We start from the raw sequence: 14,096 nt of genomic DNA on the forward strand, positions 1-14,096 counted from the left end.
CAATGAGACTTTTCCCGCCCCTCCCTTCAGCCTGTCAGCGTTCAAAACAAACTGGGCTTTAAACTTCGTTGCGCTCGTCGCCAGAGTTCTAAGCCTCGTCGGCCGTTATCCCTTACATGTTACACTCAGTGCACCATGTTTTCAAATGCATTTAGGGGAACATTTATTGCACAAAAAAGCCTTGCAAGTTGTCTGATTGCAGTCAATTAACACATTGCAAATAGCCTGTGGGTAGGGTTGCCAACTATCAGAAATTAAAATAAGGGACGCTCACCACGGGCCCGACTCCTGTGGGGCGGGGCACCCGCAGCAGTGGTATGTTTTATTTTGTGCTGGTGTTTTTAGTAAAGGGTTGATCAAGAAAGGAATTAGTCATACTTAAAGCTTGAAATGCTTTATTATCACATAACATTCTCTTATAAAGTGCAGTCAATTAAATCTTGAATGAAATCTCTTTGTGTGGCGTGTGCAGCAATGAACTTTTAAAATATAAACTAAATAAACGGAGAACTTCATGTTACTTTTTAAGTGCATAACTATAGGGACTCTCTTTGAACATTTTTACAAAAAAAAACAGTACAAATAAACAACAAAAACACTTACAAACTTATGTAAAAAAAGAAAGTGCAAAACATTACTCCTTCCCTCAACATTACTCCTCCCCTCAAAACTGTTACTTCTTTTTCCAGGTGTACTTCTTGTTACTCCTTGCAGCACTGAGTAACTCTTTGTCTTTCAAAGCGCTGTTGTAAAACTCTGAACAGGACTGCTCAAAGTTGAGAGTGATCAGCAGCTCACTTCTCATGAGCTCTGTGGAGCACCTATTCCTGCAGTCACTCCATTTGTTGGCCATTCTGGAGAAGATCCTTTCCACACATCCAGTGGATGCTGGGATGCTCAGGATGTGTCTGGTGATAGACAGCATGTTTGGCAGGTCAGCTACTCGAAAGAGAGCCACCAACCTGGCAGCCACACCTTTGGACTTCCATTCATCTTCAGCATCTTCTTTGAGCTTCTTCAGAATGGGTTTTGCTGTGGAGCATTCATCATAAAGTTCATCCATGTTGACTTTATGGATGACGTAGAGCTTGGTGGTCACCCTCTCAATGTCAGTAAAGGTCATGGTGCCATGGTGCAGAGAGAGAGGTTGCAGTGAGAACAACCAGTAGTCTTCCGAAAAGTTGAACCATTTCTCAACATATGAGAGTGCTGTGTTGAGGAATACAGTAAAATCTGCCCTTGCCATGTCAGCATCAAGTGGACGGAGACGCTGCAGCTTCAATTTAGTTAAGTAGCCATAGAACTGTTAATCTCGTCTCTGTGTGAGCTTTTGCTTGAAGTTTTCCATGATGGAATATAACTCAACACAGGTGGTTTCATCACTCTCCAGCTTCTTTACAACTTCCTCAAAGAGAGAGAGGATATTATTGCAGAAAAGAAGGTAAACCTCCACAATGTCTCCATCTTCCTCAGTTGAGTCCTCACTGAAATTGAACAATGCTCGAAGTTGTTTGGGACACTCCTCCCCCCAGGCTGATGAAGTACGATTTCAGTGCAATCCAGGTTTGCATTAGCCGGGTGATGGCTGGATCAAGGGAGAGCCACCTGGTTGTGACATGTCGCAGAATTTCCTGGAACGCAACATCACAAAACCTACAAAACTCTTTGAGTGATTCTCTTCGTTTGGCAGATGTGGAAAAGAAGGCATAGACCTTCAGCACAACATTTTCCACATCTACAGTGAGCTGGTCAAGAGCATGCTTCACTGTGTTGTGCACAATATGGGCATGGCAGTTTCCTTGCAGCAGATCTTTTTATTACTTCTTCCAGTTGGTGAAGACAGTCTTGAATTCCATAATTCACATTTGTGTTGTCTGCAGTGCACTAAATGCTGTCACATGATCCAACGATAAGCCAAATTTGTCAAGCGACTGCTCAATGAGAGCTACAATCCCAGCAGCGGACTCATCTGCATTTTCAATGAAATCCAGCATTTTGTTGGTGACCCCGCATTCTGGACTGAAGTATTGAACAGCAAGGGGGAACATCTTCCTGTTGCCTTTATTTGATGCATCTGTCTGAATGGAAAATGGGAGGGGTTTATCTGATGTTAGGGCCTTGAGAACATCAGCCACTGCCTTTGGAGCAAGGACATCTTTAACCACTGCCTCTGCCTTTGTTCTCCCTATACATTTTTTTTTACAATTTTTGAATCCAGGAGAACCTTTTGATTCAGTTTATGTGCACAGTCAACACTGTTGTAGCTGAGGTTGTGTCTGACTGTGTGGTACACCTGTGTCACCTCAGCTGCGGTAATATAGAGAGGAAGAGTGGGATGACATATTGTTGATTAAATTGAACATTTGTCTGCTCCCTGTCTTATGACTTGAAAAGAAGTCAGGTCATCCAAACAGTTAAACCACACTAATAATATAATTGATGTAATGATCACTGAACACTGCATTCCTCAAAAATATAAAAATTGTGACACGGAATACACAGAAAGCTCTACAAACATTTTTAATCTAGGAAATGTATGTATATTAAAGAATAAAGGTTTTCTTTTAACAAATGTATTTTTTTTTTTATTAACTGTTAATCCATTAGTATGATTTGTTCTTTAAATGGCCATATATAATATTTATATACTTCTGTATATTAAATAAATGGTCGTTCATTCGACTTTTAAAACTCAACATCCTAAACAATCAATCAAACCACAACAGTTTACTAAAATAGGCTCTGCCCATGCACTGCGATGTTCTGGCAAAAGCACAACCAGATAGGAAATCAATCACAACATAATGTCCCATACCGTATCAACCTCAGGAGATGATTGGGGTATGAAGAACTGTGACACTGACGCTTGGGTCTTCTGTGATCTTTCGTGTCTGCAGTGTTGCTCTCCTGTTGCATGCTGTCTGATGTCAGACAGCCCACCGTGCGCCACTGAAAACACTCGTCGACATATTTTACAACTTGCCTTGTAAACATCTCCATTGACGCTGTCCAGCCAAGGATGTGCGTCTTCCCACTCACGTCCGTACTTCTGCAAGCGTTTACGCTTTTGAGGACGTGGTGGAGTACCGGGTGTAGCGGGCATTTTTAAAAGGCGCGGGTTTTGTGAGCAGCGCCGGTGTGTGGTGTCTGTCGCTAGGCAACCGCGACCACCACACGCATGCGCAGACACACAGATGACCGGAGCGGGTCTTGCGTAGATCCCGCCGCGACAATTTTGCTGACCGTAGTATTCCCTGTGTTTTGTTTTGATCATTATTGTTAGATTTAGTATTTGTGTGTGTGACAGACATGTGTATTGGACATTTATGGAAATACGGAACAAATTGCGTCCCGTATTGGTTCAATACGGGACGCAACATTTAATTGCCAAATAAGGGACGATTCCGTATTTTACGGGACGGTTGGCAACCCTACCTGTGGGTCTCATTCATTTTTGTGTTTCTCCCCCAAACCCTCCGTCAAAAAAAAGTCCGCCTTTTTACTATCACGGACATGATCCTAATCCGAACCGTATCCGAAACCGAGGCCCAAAACGGTTATCTGAACCGAACCGTGGACACACTGATCCGTTTCACCACACACACCCTCAACTCTTCAACGATGGCGGCAGCATCTAAGATATATATATCGCTCTTCTTCTCTGGCTTTTATTTTTATTGGCGTTTCGGCGCTCTGGTGACGGGGCAGCCAGCTGGCGACGATGAATGATGACGTACCTGAAACCGAGTGGCGTCTCATTTCATAGGGGAAAGATCTCAGCCCTTGGCCCTTACACTTGCAAGTGCTAGGGTTAAGACAAAGACAAAGACAAAGACAAAGCAAAAGGGGCAAGGGGAAGAATCGAGATTCGGCCATAGTTTTGGAGAGGTTATACCCCAAACATATAAAACTAAACGATCCTTCCATTTCATATGAATACAGCATCAACTATAAACCTCTTTATGTAATGATCTGTCTACTAAATATTCTTAGAAGATTGGACCAATTATTTGTGTTTATATTATTACGTTATATCTATCACTCTGTATTGGTGAAACTTGCTGCCTATGGTGAATGAGATGATGTAGGTGTGTTTATAAATGCAACAGATAATAATTATTAAAACATATCCAATAATAACCGCTACTAAATATTTTTCTTTATTTCGAAAACTTTGTTTTGTTTTGTTGCATAATTATGACCTAACCGACTATTATACATGCGGAACAATCCATGGGTGGTTGTTTGGGTAGGGACTCGTTTGGCTGCTGCACACAACACACAGCATGGAGGACGTATGAGGATGTCCCACAACGGTTCATGGTATACCCCACTCAAGAAGCATCAGGGATCCGTTATCATAAACGGATGGCATTGACACTATAGTGTAAGCTATACGATCCTTCTGTTTTGAATTCACTCCATAACTTGCATTTATTAAAAGGAACTAAAAAAAAAAACAATCTTATGTCGTAATAGATTGTTGCATTTCTCTCACAATGAGAAATGGTTTGCTGGAGATGGCTGACTTCATCTGTCTATGGTGGACCTGTGTATACGATCAGACTGAGTAATTGTATCACCAAGGGAGAACTATCATAAACTAAAGATCGTTATGATCTTAATGTGTAGCTCGTTATTCTGATCAACCTGACTTAGTTGAGAAATTCCTTCCTGTGGAAAACTTCCAAAGAAAGTCAATCAATAATCATATGAATGTGCACACACTGTATGTGTGAATTCAATATTCAATCATTTTGTATTCGACAGGTCTTGATTCAGAGGGGTGTGAAGATGTGGTGTCTGAGGCTGGGCATATTGTTGCCTGGACCGCTGTTCCACGCTGCCCCACGTCATGGCCTCCATAAACTGGCCTCGGTCCAGTCTGCCTCAATGCTGCCAAAGCGCAAGTTTCAAGGCCTGCTGTACCCCTTCAGTGTGCTGGACCCCTACCTCGACAGGTTGGCTTTATTTAAATGTCCCATGGCATGCTACTTTATGGATGCTTTAATATGGATAGTAGTGGGCCCCTAACACAGTATTTGTAAACGTTCCCGAAATTCAGCCGTGGTGCAGAATTATAGCCACTACGAGCCAGTCGCACATTGAGCTTTCCCCAAACGCGCCGTTTCAGTGTCTGTAGCTTTAATGCATTGCAAATGAGGAGGAGAGGTGCAGGGCAAGGAGGAGAGTTGGGGTGTGGCCCTGAGCAGCCTGCGGCCATGGTACCATGCGCTCTGTTTACAGTGGATGTATCGCAATGGCGAGGCGCACACAGCCTTTGGCCGTGTTCTGTAAATATTCTAGAACACTGGTGCTCCGGCGGGAGTCCTGGAGCTCTGTATCTAAATAATATCATATTATACATTAGATATCTATGCAGGGGTTGACACTAACGGTTGCCCGCTTGCCCGGGGCAAGTAAAAAAAATGTTTGGGCAAGTTGAGATTTTTTCTGGTTGCCCGAACGGGCAAGTGGATTTTGGGTGGATGTTAATATAAAAGCTATTTATTCAAATGTTTTTAGAAACTGCAGAACAACCTTTTGTTCCGCAAAACCACACAAAATAGAAGTATTTGCAATTGATCAGCGCGCTGTCTTCTCTTCTCTCGGAAAGCGAGTTAACAGACACGCATCGCTTCAGTGCGAATATAGCCCCGCCTTCTGTCACTCACTCGCAGTGCGGTCTCTGGCAGTGATTCGCTAAAGGTTAGCCAACACATCTAGCATCTCAAGCATCTCAAGAGGCAACCGTCCTCCGCTGCGCGTCGGACGTTTCACGTCTCCGCATCGTCCTTTAATTCCTGATAATGGACACCTCGTCGGGCATTATCCCGCTTATACCACGGTCACTTGCCAAAGAACACAAATTAAAACCATTCATTTATATATTCATGCGTTTTACAATCCAAATATAAAGTTTTTCTCAAGCCATAACTTTGTTTCCCTTGTAACGCCTGAGGGTTTGACTAATTCCTGGAGCAACCATTACCCTCCCATACGCCTCGTTTCCACATATGTACATTATCGTATGCGATCCAACCGTCTCCGAACGAAAGTCCATTCATTCCTATGTGATTCTCCGTAATGTCCGTTTTTCCTCCGAGACTCCTCCCCTCCGTAAAATTTCTGTCCGGTATGTCCGTAATATAGGCCTACGTTCCAAAAATTTAACTTTCGCCGCTGTTTTACGGAGATACCGTATGAAAGTTTTTATGTTTTTCACAAAACATGTAAGTACCTGGCAGGCCAAACTCCTCGCCGATCTCTTTCCAAGCCTGGTTGGTTTTGTTTTTATCTCTGTATATGTCGATCCTCATGTTCCAAAGTACCGGTCTCCTAAAAACGGCCATTATCATACGTTCCCCCATATTTTTGGCTGGCGTAAATAAATTCATGTCCGTACGTATAACACTAGCGACCCCTTCCGTAAATTTACGGAAGCACGGATACGAAAAACATCCGTATGTGGAAACGAGGCGTTAAGGTTCTTATGCAACGGATTGTTGTTCACTACTCCAGTACTTAGGACGGACCTTAGCTACGACTTGGCAACGGGAGATATTCTAGTCCGCTCAGCAATGAGCCAGAGAGCTAACGTTATGCATTGTACATATTTATAATTTGAAATTCATCCCAGCCTTTCTACCATAGATACGGTAGAAAGGCTGGGATGAATTTCAAATTATAAATATGTACAATGCATAACGTTAGCTCTCTGGCTCATTGCTGAGCGGGCAGTGATTTTCTACGAGTGTGACGAGTGATCGTCAGGTATGCCGTGGGAAATTTTCTAATATCACCTAATTAACCATTGTCGGGTGTCTGTGCGGTAATAAAGTGTCGCAGATAATGTACCGTAATTTTCGGACTATAAGCCGCGCCTTTTTTCCCATTTTTCGATTCTGCGGCTTACATAACGGTGCGGCTAATCTATGCATTTTTACAGCTAAAGGCTACTCGGAAAATGAGTATTCGAAGCTTAAATCAGTATTCAGAGCTTTTTTTTTTTTTTTTCACATACCCACGTGACGTTACAAGAGCGAGGGAGGCAAACTAAGCGCCAGCGACACCAAGCAGAGAAGCGAGAGAGGTGGAGGAAGAATAGATATCTTGTTTCCCTTTACTTTATAACACAACATTAGCGGGATCTCGGGAGGAAAAGTAATACTTGACGAAATGCTAACCGTAGTTGTTTATTTCCGTTCGCTGTACAGCGCCGCGCCAATCAACTGTGACTGGCTTGCTGCAGAGCGTGAGCGTCAGCTTATTTGGAACGGAACAACAGCTGTTCACTTTCACAGGGAAAAACTAAGGAACTTCAACCTACTTAGGCCTACTAATTAACATTAAAAAGCTATTAAATCTTCAACAAAATATGCAGATACTGTCAAAATCGGTTCCAGGGAGTATATAGGGATTATTAATGTTGTTTTTGATGGTGTTTTTTTCTGGAACAAGCATTCGAATATTCGCTCGGAAAAACCAACGAGTATTCGAAGCCTGAAAAATGGCATTCGGGCCAGCCCTAATGGTAATTAATTAAACTGTTTAATTAAGTAAACTAATTAAACATTAAAACAGAGAGAGACTGAGAGCTGTTGAGGAAGAGCTTCGTGTGTGTCCTACCATTCCTGCCAGGATATCCATTTTGTGTTAATCGAAACAGGCCCAGGTTTCACACTTAGTGAGTATAAATACATTTAGAAACTATTATTAACTATATGTGTTGGAGCTATGCAGTTCTTAGATTTAATTGTAAAACATTTATTTAGTTTGTTTTCTTAATATAAAATTACATGACTTTTATGTTTATTTTCTCGTTTGTATTATAAATTAGTTAATTTGAGTTTGTTTATGCTTTTGTTTTGAAGTTATTACTAGGTGGTGGCGGGCATAGGTGGCGGGCATAGGTAAGACAGGCACTTGGAAGGGTCATGGTTTTTTAACAGCTGTACGAGAGAGACAAAGGAGTGAGGCTGCTGGTTCACACTGTTGCACATTTGTTTTGTTTGCTTGGAAGATCGGAAAATAAACCTGCAGAAATCTAAATTCACGACTTGACAGTTGACTCTTTCCCCTACACTGCGTAAGATTCGTCCCCCCTGGTGCCTCAGTGGCTATTTTGATTACGTTGCTTTGTTTGATTTCTTAATTTTTAAGTTATTGTTTTATTGAGGACAAATCGCCACTACAATATGTATTATATGTACTGTGTTAGAGTTTCATTTTGGTTGGTGGTGTGCCCCAGGATTTTGTAAATGTAAAAAGTGTGCCGCGGCTCAAAAAAGGTTGAAAATCACTGCTCTAGGGTCTATAGCATATAACCGCCATGTCTGATTACAGTTTAATTCATTTTTATAATTTACCAGCTCTCGTTTTGAAGACTGAATCACCGCGCCATTCGTTTCAATGGGAAACGTGACGGTCTATACATTCAACATAAAGTATACATATTTATAATTTGATATTCGTCCCAGCCTTTATACCACAGATATTAGGGTCTATAGCATATAACCGCGTTTTCTGATTACAGTTTCATGCATTTTTCACAATTTACCAGCTTTCGCTTTGACGGCCGAACCGACAATTTGACTGGAACTACTTAGCAGTTGTCCGTATATCAGGAGTTAATACACACCCTGCAGCCAATCAGAATTGCGCATTCCCCCAGACCGTGGTATAAATCATATTATACATATTATCACGGCCAAAAGCTGTGTGCACCTCCAGACGATATTATGAATCACAAACGACTGCAACACTTGCGTTACAGTGTGTGGAATCACACACACACACACACACACACACACACACACACACACACACACACACACACACACACACACACACACACACACACACACACACACACACACACACACACACACACACACACACACACAGCGCTCGCACGGTCGTAGCTCATTGGCGGGCCAAATTCTTTGGGCTGATAAGGCAGAGAAAGGGGAGGTGGCATCTCCCCTTTTGACGACATACGTGGTAAATTCCAAAACGGCCCGTCTGAGCTTCGTTTTTTCAAAGGCGGAGAAGAATGCCTAGTGCTCGTCATAATTATGCAACAAAACAAAACAAAGTTTTCGAAATTTGTAGCTACTGGGGGACCATAGGTAGATTAGGGGAACTCATATTAATGTTAGAAAAGCTCAGAAAGTGACATTTTCATGCCAGGGGATCTTTAAGTATATAAGCCTGTGTTTTTGTGCCGGCTCACCTGGAGTTTTTTTTTTAAGACATTGTTTTTGTTTACGGAAACCCAAACTTTGGGTCAGGACCCCACTTGTGATCGCCTGATTTGCACGTTGTGAGAGAAATGGGTTGTTGGAGATGGCTGATTGCACCTGTCTATTGTGGCCCTACAAACAGAGTATTTGTATCAAAAGTGGTGTGTCATGCGCTGTGGATGTTGATAACACAGGCAGTCATTGATTTGGATGAGTGAACACTGTTGGCCATTCATCTCTACCACCAGCATTATCTGGTCTTCCAATTGCAGATTAGCTTTACGATAAATCAGCAGTACAAGGCATCTAATGCAGTCTTTTAATTGTGTTTAAATTGTGTGTTTTGTTTGTATGAAACATATGTGCAGTTATCTTCAGTACTATGCTGCCCATTGGGCCAGGTCTTTTATCTGGTTAAATAAAGGTTAAATAAAATAAAATAAACTGTAATTCTGAACCCTAACCGATCCACAGGTCGGTGGACAGGACTAACTTCCAGTTGTTTCAGCCCTGCTTGGAGGACATAGTGAAAGCTGAGCAGCTGTTCAACCCAAGCCGGTCTAATCAAATCGATTACCTGAGTTCTGCAGTGAGGATGGACCATGTGCCTGCCCTAACACAACCAGAGGTCAGGACAGATCATTTAGAGTTTGAAGAAAGGTTATCAAATTATTTTTCACAATTCCCAAATGCTCCCTAGCAGTCCTAACACCTACCTGGGCATTGCTTAAAGGTCGTTGCTGTAGATGTAAGCGACTTAATAATGTTTAATCCATGTGTACGTATTGTTTTTCCTTGCTAGGTGTGCTTCATTGGGAGAAGCAATGTTGGCAAGTCATCTCTGATCAGAGCTCTGTTCTCCCTGAGCCCCGAGGTGGAGGTCAGAGTATCCAAGACACCAGTAAGTCCTCCCACAGGAGAGCCTATTCACAGGGGCTTCCTTGTAGGGTAAACCAGTGTTACACAAATTTTGAGAATTGAAGGTCGTTAGCGGATGATGTATTTGAGATTAGGTGGATAGCTCGATCCACAGCGGGACTCTTGTAAGGAATAGCGTAGGCAGAGATTGATGGTCCTCAAGGCAAAGGACTCCTCCTTGCCCCTGAGATTTAGATGCTGAGCTGCAACAGGCAAGATAATTGTACGCTCTGCACCGTCATCAAGGATGGCGTACGTATTAGGTGATCTTCCGTTCCTAACTAGGGCGGGCACTACTTTCAAGTACTCGTCTCCGCTGGTTGGGGTTGTTGAGTGTTGCCCTGTTCAGAGGGGTGACGAGGAAGAGGCTTGCACCTGGTTTGGCGACTCGATGCACTACCCCGAGATGTAGCTTGTTGCATTCCCCACGGGGCTTCTTCAAGGTGCATGCTTCTGGCCTATGGTTAGTGCGACCGCTCCTCCTGCAACGCTTATCATCCGTCAGCCATTTCTCCACTTGGTCAGAAGTGGGCTTAAAAGCCTACCACACACCTGCAGGTGTTTGATGAAGCTGTCCCTGTAATTCGGGAGCTTACTCAGAAGCTGATCTGCATGACCTGTGGATGTCAGTAGTTCTGTGCTGTTAGGGACTTCGAGAGACATCAGCACATACCTAATAAGAGGTTCACACTGAGGGCAAAGGTCTGAAACGCCTCTGAATTGCCAGCACTGACATCTGGGCTGTTCGGAATAGCCGCAATTTCGCTCTGCACCAGCTGGTGTGGTTGCCCATATTGCTGCTGCAGGGCCTGCATAGCTGCAGTATAAGGCTGGGGGTAATGATGACATGACTACGCTATCAGTTTAGCCTTGTCTATCTTCAAGTGTTCCATTAGTACCCTATATTTTTATAGTGCTCGGACAATTCAGCATGGGAATTTAAGAGATAGTCCAGAGCCATTTTCAGAACTGTGAACTCTCTCGCTGCCGTTTACCAGGTTAGGGAGAGCTGGCACAGGCACTGGTTGCCGTCGAGGGAGTTCATGATCGGCTGCAGGTGGCTGGGACATCCCAGGCATTAGCTGGAAAGCTGATGGCGTCGTGGGTAGCAGTTGATAGGCAGGCAGTATAGACGAGACTGGAGGGGGGGGTAATGCCTGTGCTGGACAGGTTCCGCTGGTGGCGTGTAGTAGGTTGGCTGAGCCACTGACTCAGGTGGAAGCTGATACAAATGCGGTGCGGGCACAAAAGGATGCTGATACCCTGGCGGTGGAAGCACCACTGGAGCATGTTGGTATTCCATGCTGGCACCGCAGGAGGAGGCTGTTGCAGGTGCTGGTGGGAAGGCTGCTGCAGAAGCTGTGGGAGTGCAGTAGGACCATACTGGTATACAGCGCCTGGGTCTGGTAGACCGGCTGTGGAGCTGCTGCAGGCATAGCAAGGGGGCGATAATACCTTGTCTGCGAGGTTCCAGCAGTTATCGCTGCAAGAGATTGGTACACTGAATGTGAGGGTGCCACGGACTTCTGCTGGTGCCCTGGCTGTACAGGGATGCCCGGTGGAGTATACGCCGTCTGCGGAGATGCAGCGATGCAATGCAGAGTCTGTTCATACACCGAGTGAGCAGGTGTCACAGGCGCAGGCTGAGATGGGGTCTGATGGGCTCGTGGATGCTGCGTTGCCTGAAATGGGATCCGTGTTTGCTGATGGACGGAACCAGATTGATGGGAGCTATTAGAGAGCCTGTTGGAATGATGCGTGATGCAATACGGGTGAGCAGCTGCCAATAACTACTGAGCTGCACTCTGAATGGTCGTGGTCATAATTCCCTGATTTTGGCTGTTTTGTGCTGCTTGCTGCTGATTTGGAGAAGTTGTCTAGCTGGATCTCTAGATGTTAAGGATGCAGCTGATATGTTGGTCAGTGGCTCTCCCCCTGTATATTCCCCTGCGCTCTATCGTGAGTGCCGAGGGGAATTGTGGATGCTAGCAATGATTTAGGGAGAGTCATTTCATATGCTTGAAGGTGGGATGGGAGCTGCCCTTCTCCTTTCTTGTCCTATCGTGATCCCATCTGGGGCTGCTTCTCCCTCCCTCTGGACCAATGTTGAGAAGGACGTTGATTGAAGGACGTTTGCGGATGATATCTGAGATTAGGTGGATTGCTCGATCCACAGCGGGACTCTTGTAAGGAGTACCGTAGGCAGAGATTGATAGGTTTAGTAATCACAAATGTGTGTGGTATCTGCAATGTAACCAAAATGCAACCACATATAAGTACATAAACAGGCTACAACAGTTAAATAATAATTGAATTCAAAGCTCAGAATGAGCGGGTGTGTAATAGACGTGATCCGAACGCAATCGCGGCAGCGACATGAATGCACGGTGAAGTTGCGCAACACTTGACAGGTCGAACTAGAATAATGTGTGAATGCTCGTCAATGTTTAACAAATTGAAAAGGACCCCACCTAGGGGTAAGGGCGCATTACTATCCTGACAGAATTACCAAATCAGACAAATGCATAGGGGAATTCAGAACAGCAACACTCTAAGGGTGTTATGGTGAACTGAACTAGGGGAAGATATGTCTATGCTCTGTTACATAAGAGTAGCAGACCTATAATTAGTATTATGGGCCGTGTTTGTCGTACGATGACCCCTCCCTGAAAAGGGTCTACAGTGCTATTTCCTGATAAAAATGTAATACCCAAATGCTTGCATATGCAGAAAGGGTTAGTTTGCATGATTGTCGTGTATTCATTTATTAGGATCATGGCAGGCTTTCTTTTTATTTATTTTAATGTGCCTATTAATGGCGATTTAACATGCATGTGGCTTTTGTGCCAGGGACACACCAAAAAGATGAACTTCTTCAAAGTGGGGAAGGCGTTCAGCATAGTGGACATGCCAGGCTACGGACACAGAGCTCCCACAGACTTTGTTGACATGGTGGAGCCCTACCTGGAAACAAGGAGCAAGTGGGTATTTTGATGTGATTTTAATTATTATTATTAGTGCACGTTTTAAAAAAACATGAAGCCCTATACCAGGGGTGCCCAACCTTTTTTGACCCAAGATCTACTTTTCAAGTAGCCAACCTCCGAGATCTACCAGCAACCTACCTTCACAGCCGGGGGGGGGGGGGGGGGGGGGTGGGGGGGGTAGGTATGAGAACAATTATTGAGGGGGTGGGGGGGGGGGGGTTGTATCGTGAACCTCCAGACTTCCAGTGGGGGTTTCATTTCGTCTCCTGCCGCCCGGCACCTGCTCAACGGTAATCAACTACTCTTCTCCCAGGGGTGAAATGGTAGGTCTTAGGCTTGTTTCCTCAGCCATGCCCAACCGTCTTAGGATGTGTTGTAACTACCTGTTTGACGGCCCATCTTTCAATGCTGTTAACAGCAATGCGGCACCTGCACTGTATCTGTACCCGCGCCCAAATTTCATTTTATTACAAAACAAAAATAATATAAAAAAAAACTTTTTTTTTTTTTTTTCTTCACCCCTCGCGATCGACTTTGGGGATCTCGTCGGCGATCTACTGGTAGACCGCGATCTGACTGGTCTGGGCACCCCCCCTGCACTATACTGTCAGTTGCTACACTGAATTGATCCCGGCGTCTGTCTCAATGCAACCAAATACTACAATCTGCAGGACCTAACCATTGCTTCTTTCATTTGGCTGTTTCAGTCTGGTGAGGACATTCCTATTGGTGGATGGTAGTATTGGTATCCAAAAGGCTGACTTATTGCATTGGAAATGTGCGAGGAGATGAGGCGGCCGTACGTGGTAAGTCCTCTACCGCTACCCCCTCTACCAGTATGCGTTCACTAACACCCTTCATCCACCCTCAATCCTGCCTTGTAGAAGGATGGCTGGATGGAGGGTTGGGTGGTTTATTGATCAATGCATGAATGGATGGGTGGATA

At 44.3% G+C, this 14,096-nt stretch overlaps 1 protein-coding gene across 1 annotated transcript; it reads left to right on the forward strand.

Moving 5' to 3' along the window:
* Positions 1-4,244: 4,244 nt before the first annotated feature.
* Positions 4,245-13,953, forward strand: gtpbp8 (GTP binding protein 8 (putative)). Its single transcript, XM_056580521.1, has 6 exons — positions 4,245-4,387; positions 4,771-4,961; positions 9,720-9,873; positions 10,048-10,146; positions 13,014-13,144; positions 13,858-13,953. Exons 2-6 carry the CDS (start codon positions 4,795-4,797, stop codon positions 13,940-13,942), a joined length of 636 nt encoding a protein of 211 aa, XP_056436496.1. The 5' UTR covers positions 4,245-4,387; positions 4,771-4,794; the 3' UTR covers positions 13,943-13,953.
* Positions 13,954-14,096: the final 143 nt, after the last annotated feature.

This window comes from Gadus chalcogrammus, chromosome 20 (genome assembly GCF_026213295.1).
Source record: "Gadus chalcogrammus isolate NIFS_2021 chromosome 20, NIFS_Gcha_1.0, whole genome shotgun sequence".
NCBI classification, from domain to species: Eukaryota; Metazoa; Chordata; class Actinopteri; order Gadiformes; family Gadidae; genus Gadus; species Gadus chalcogrammus.

Excerpts from the sequence above, each read along its gene's own strand:
- gtpbp8 (XM_056580521.1), top strand. The coding sequence starts at position 4,795 with ATGTGGTGTCTGAGGCTGGGCATATTGTTGCCTGGACCGCTGTTCCAC. Across the intron at positions 4,962-9,719 it reads CTGGACCCCTACCTCGACAG|GTCGGTGGACAGGACTAACT; the intron begins GTTGGCTTTATT and ends ACCGATCCACAG. Across the intron at positions 10,147-13,013 it reads TCAGAGTATCCAAGACACCA|GGACACACCAAAAAGATGAA; the intron begins GTAAGTCCTCCC and ends CTTTTGTGCCAG.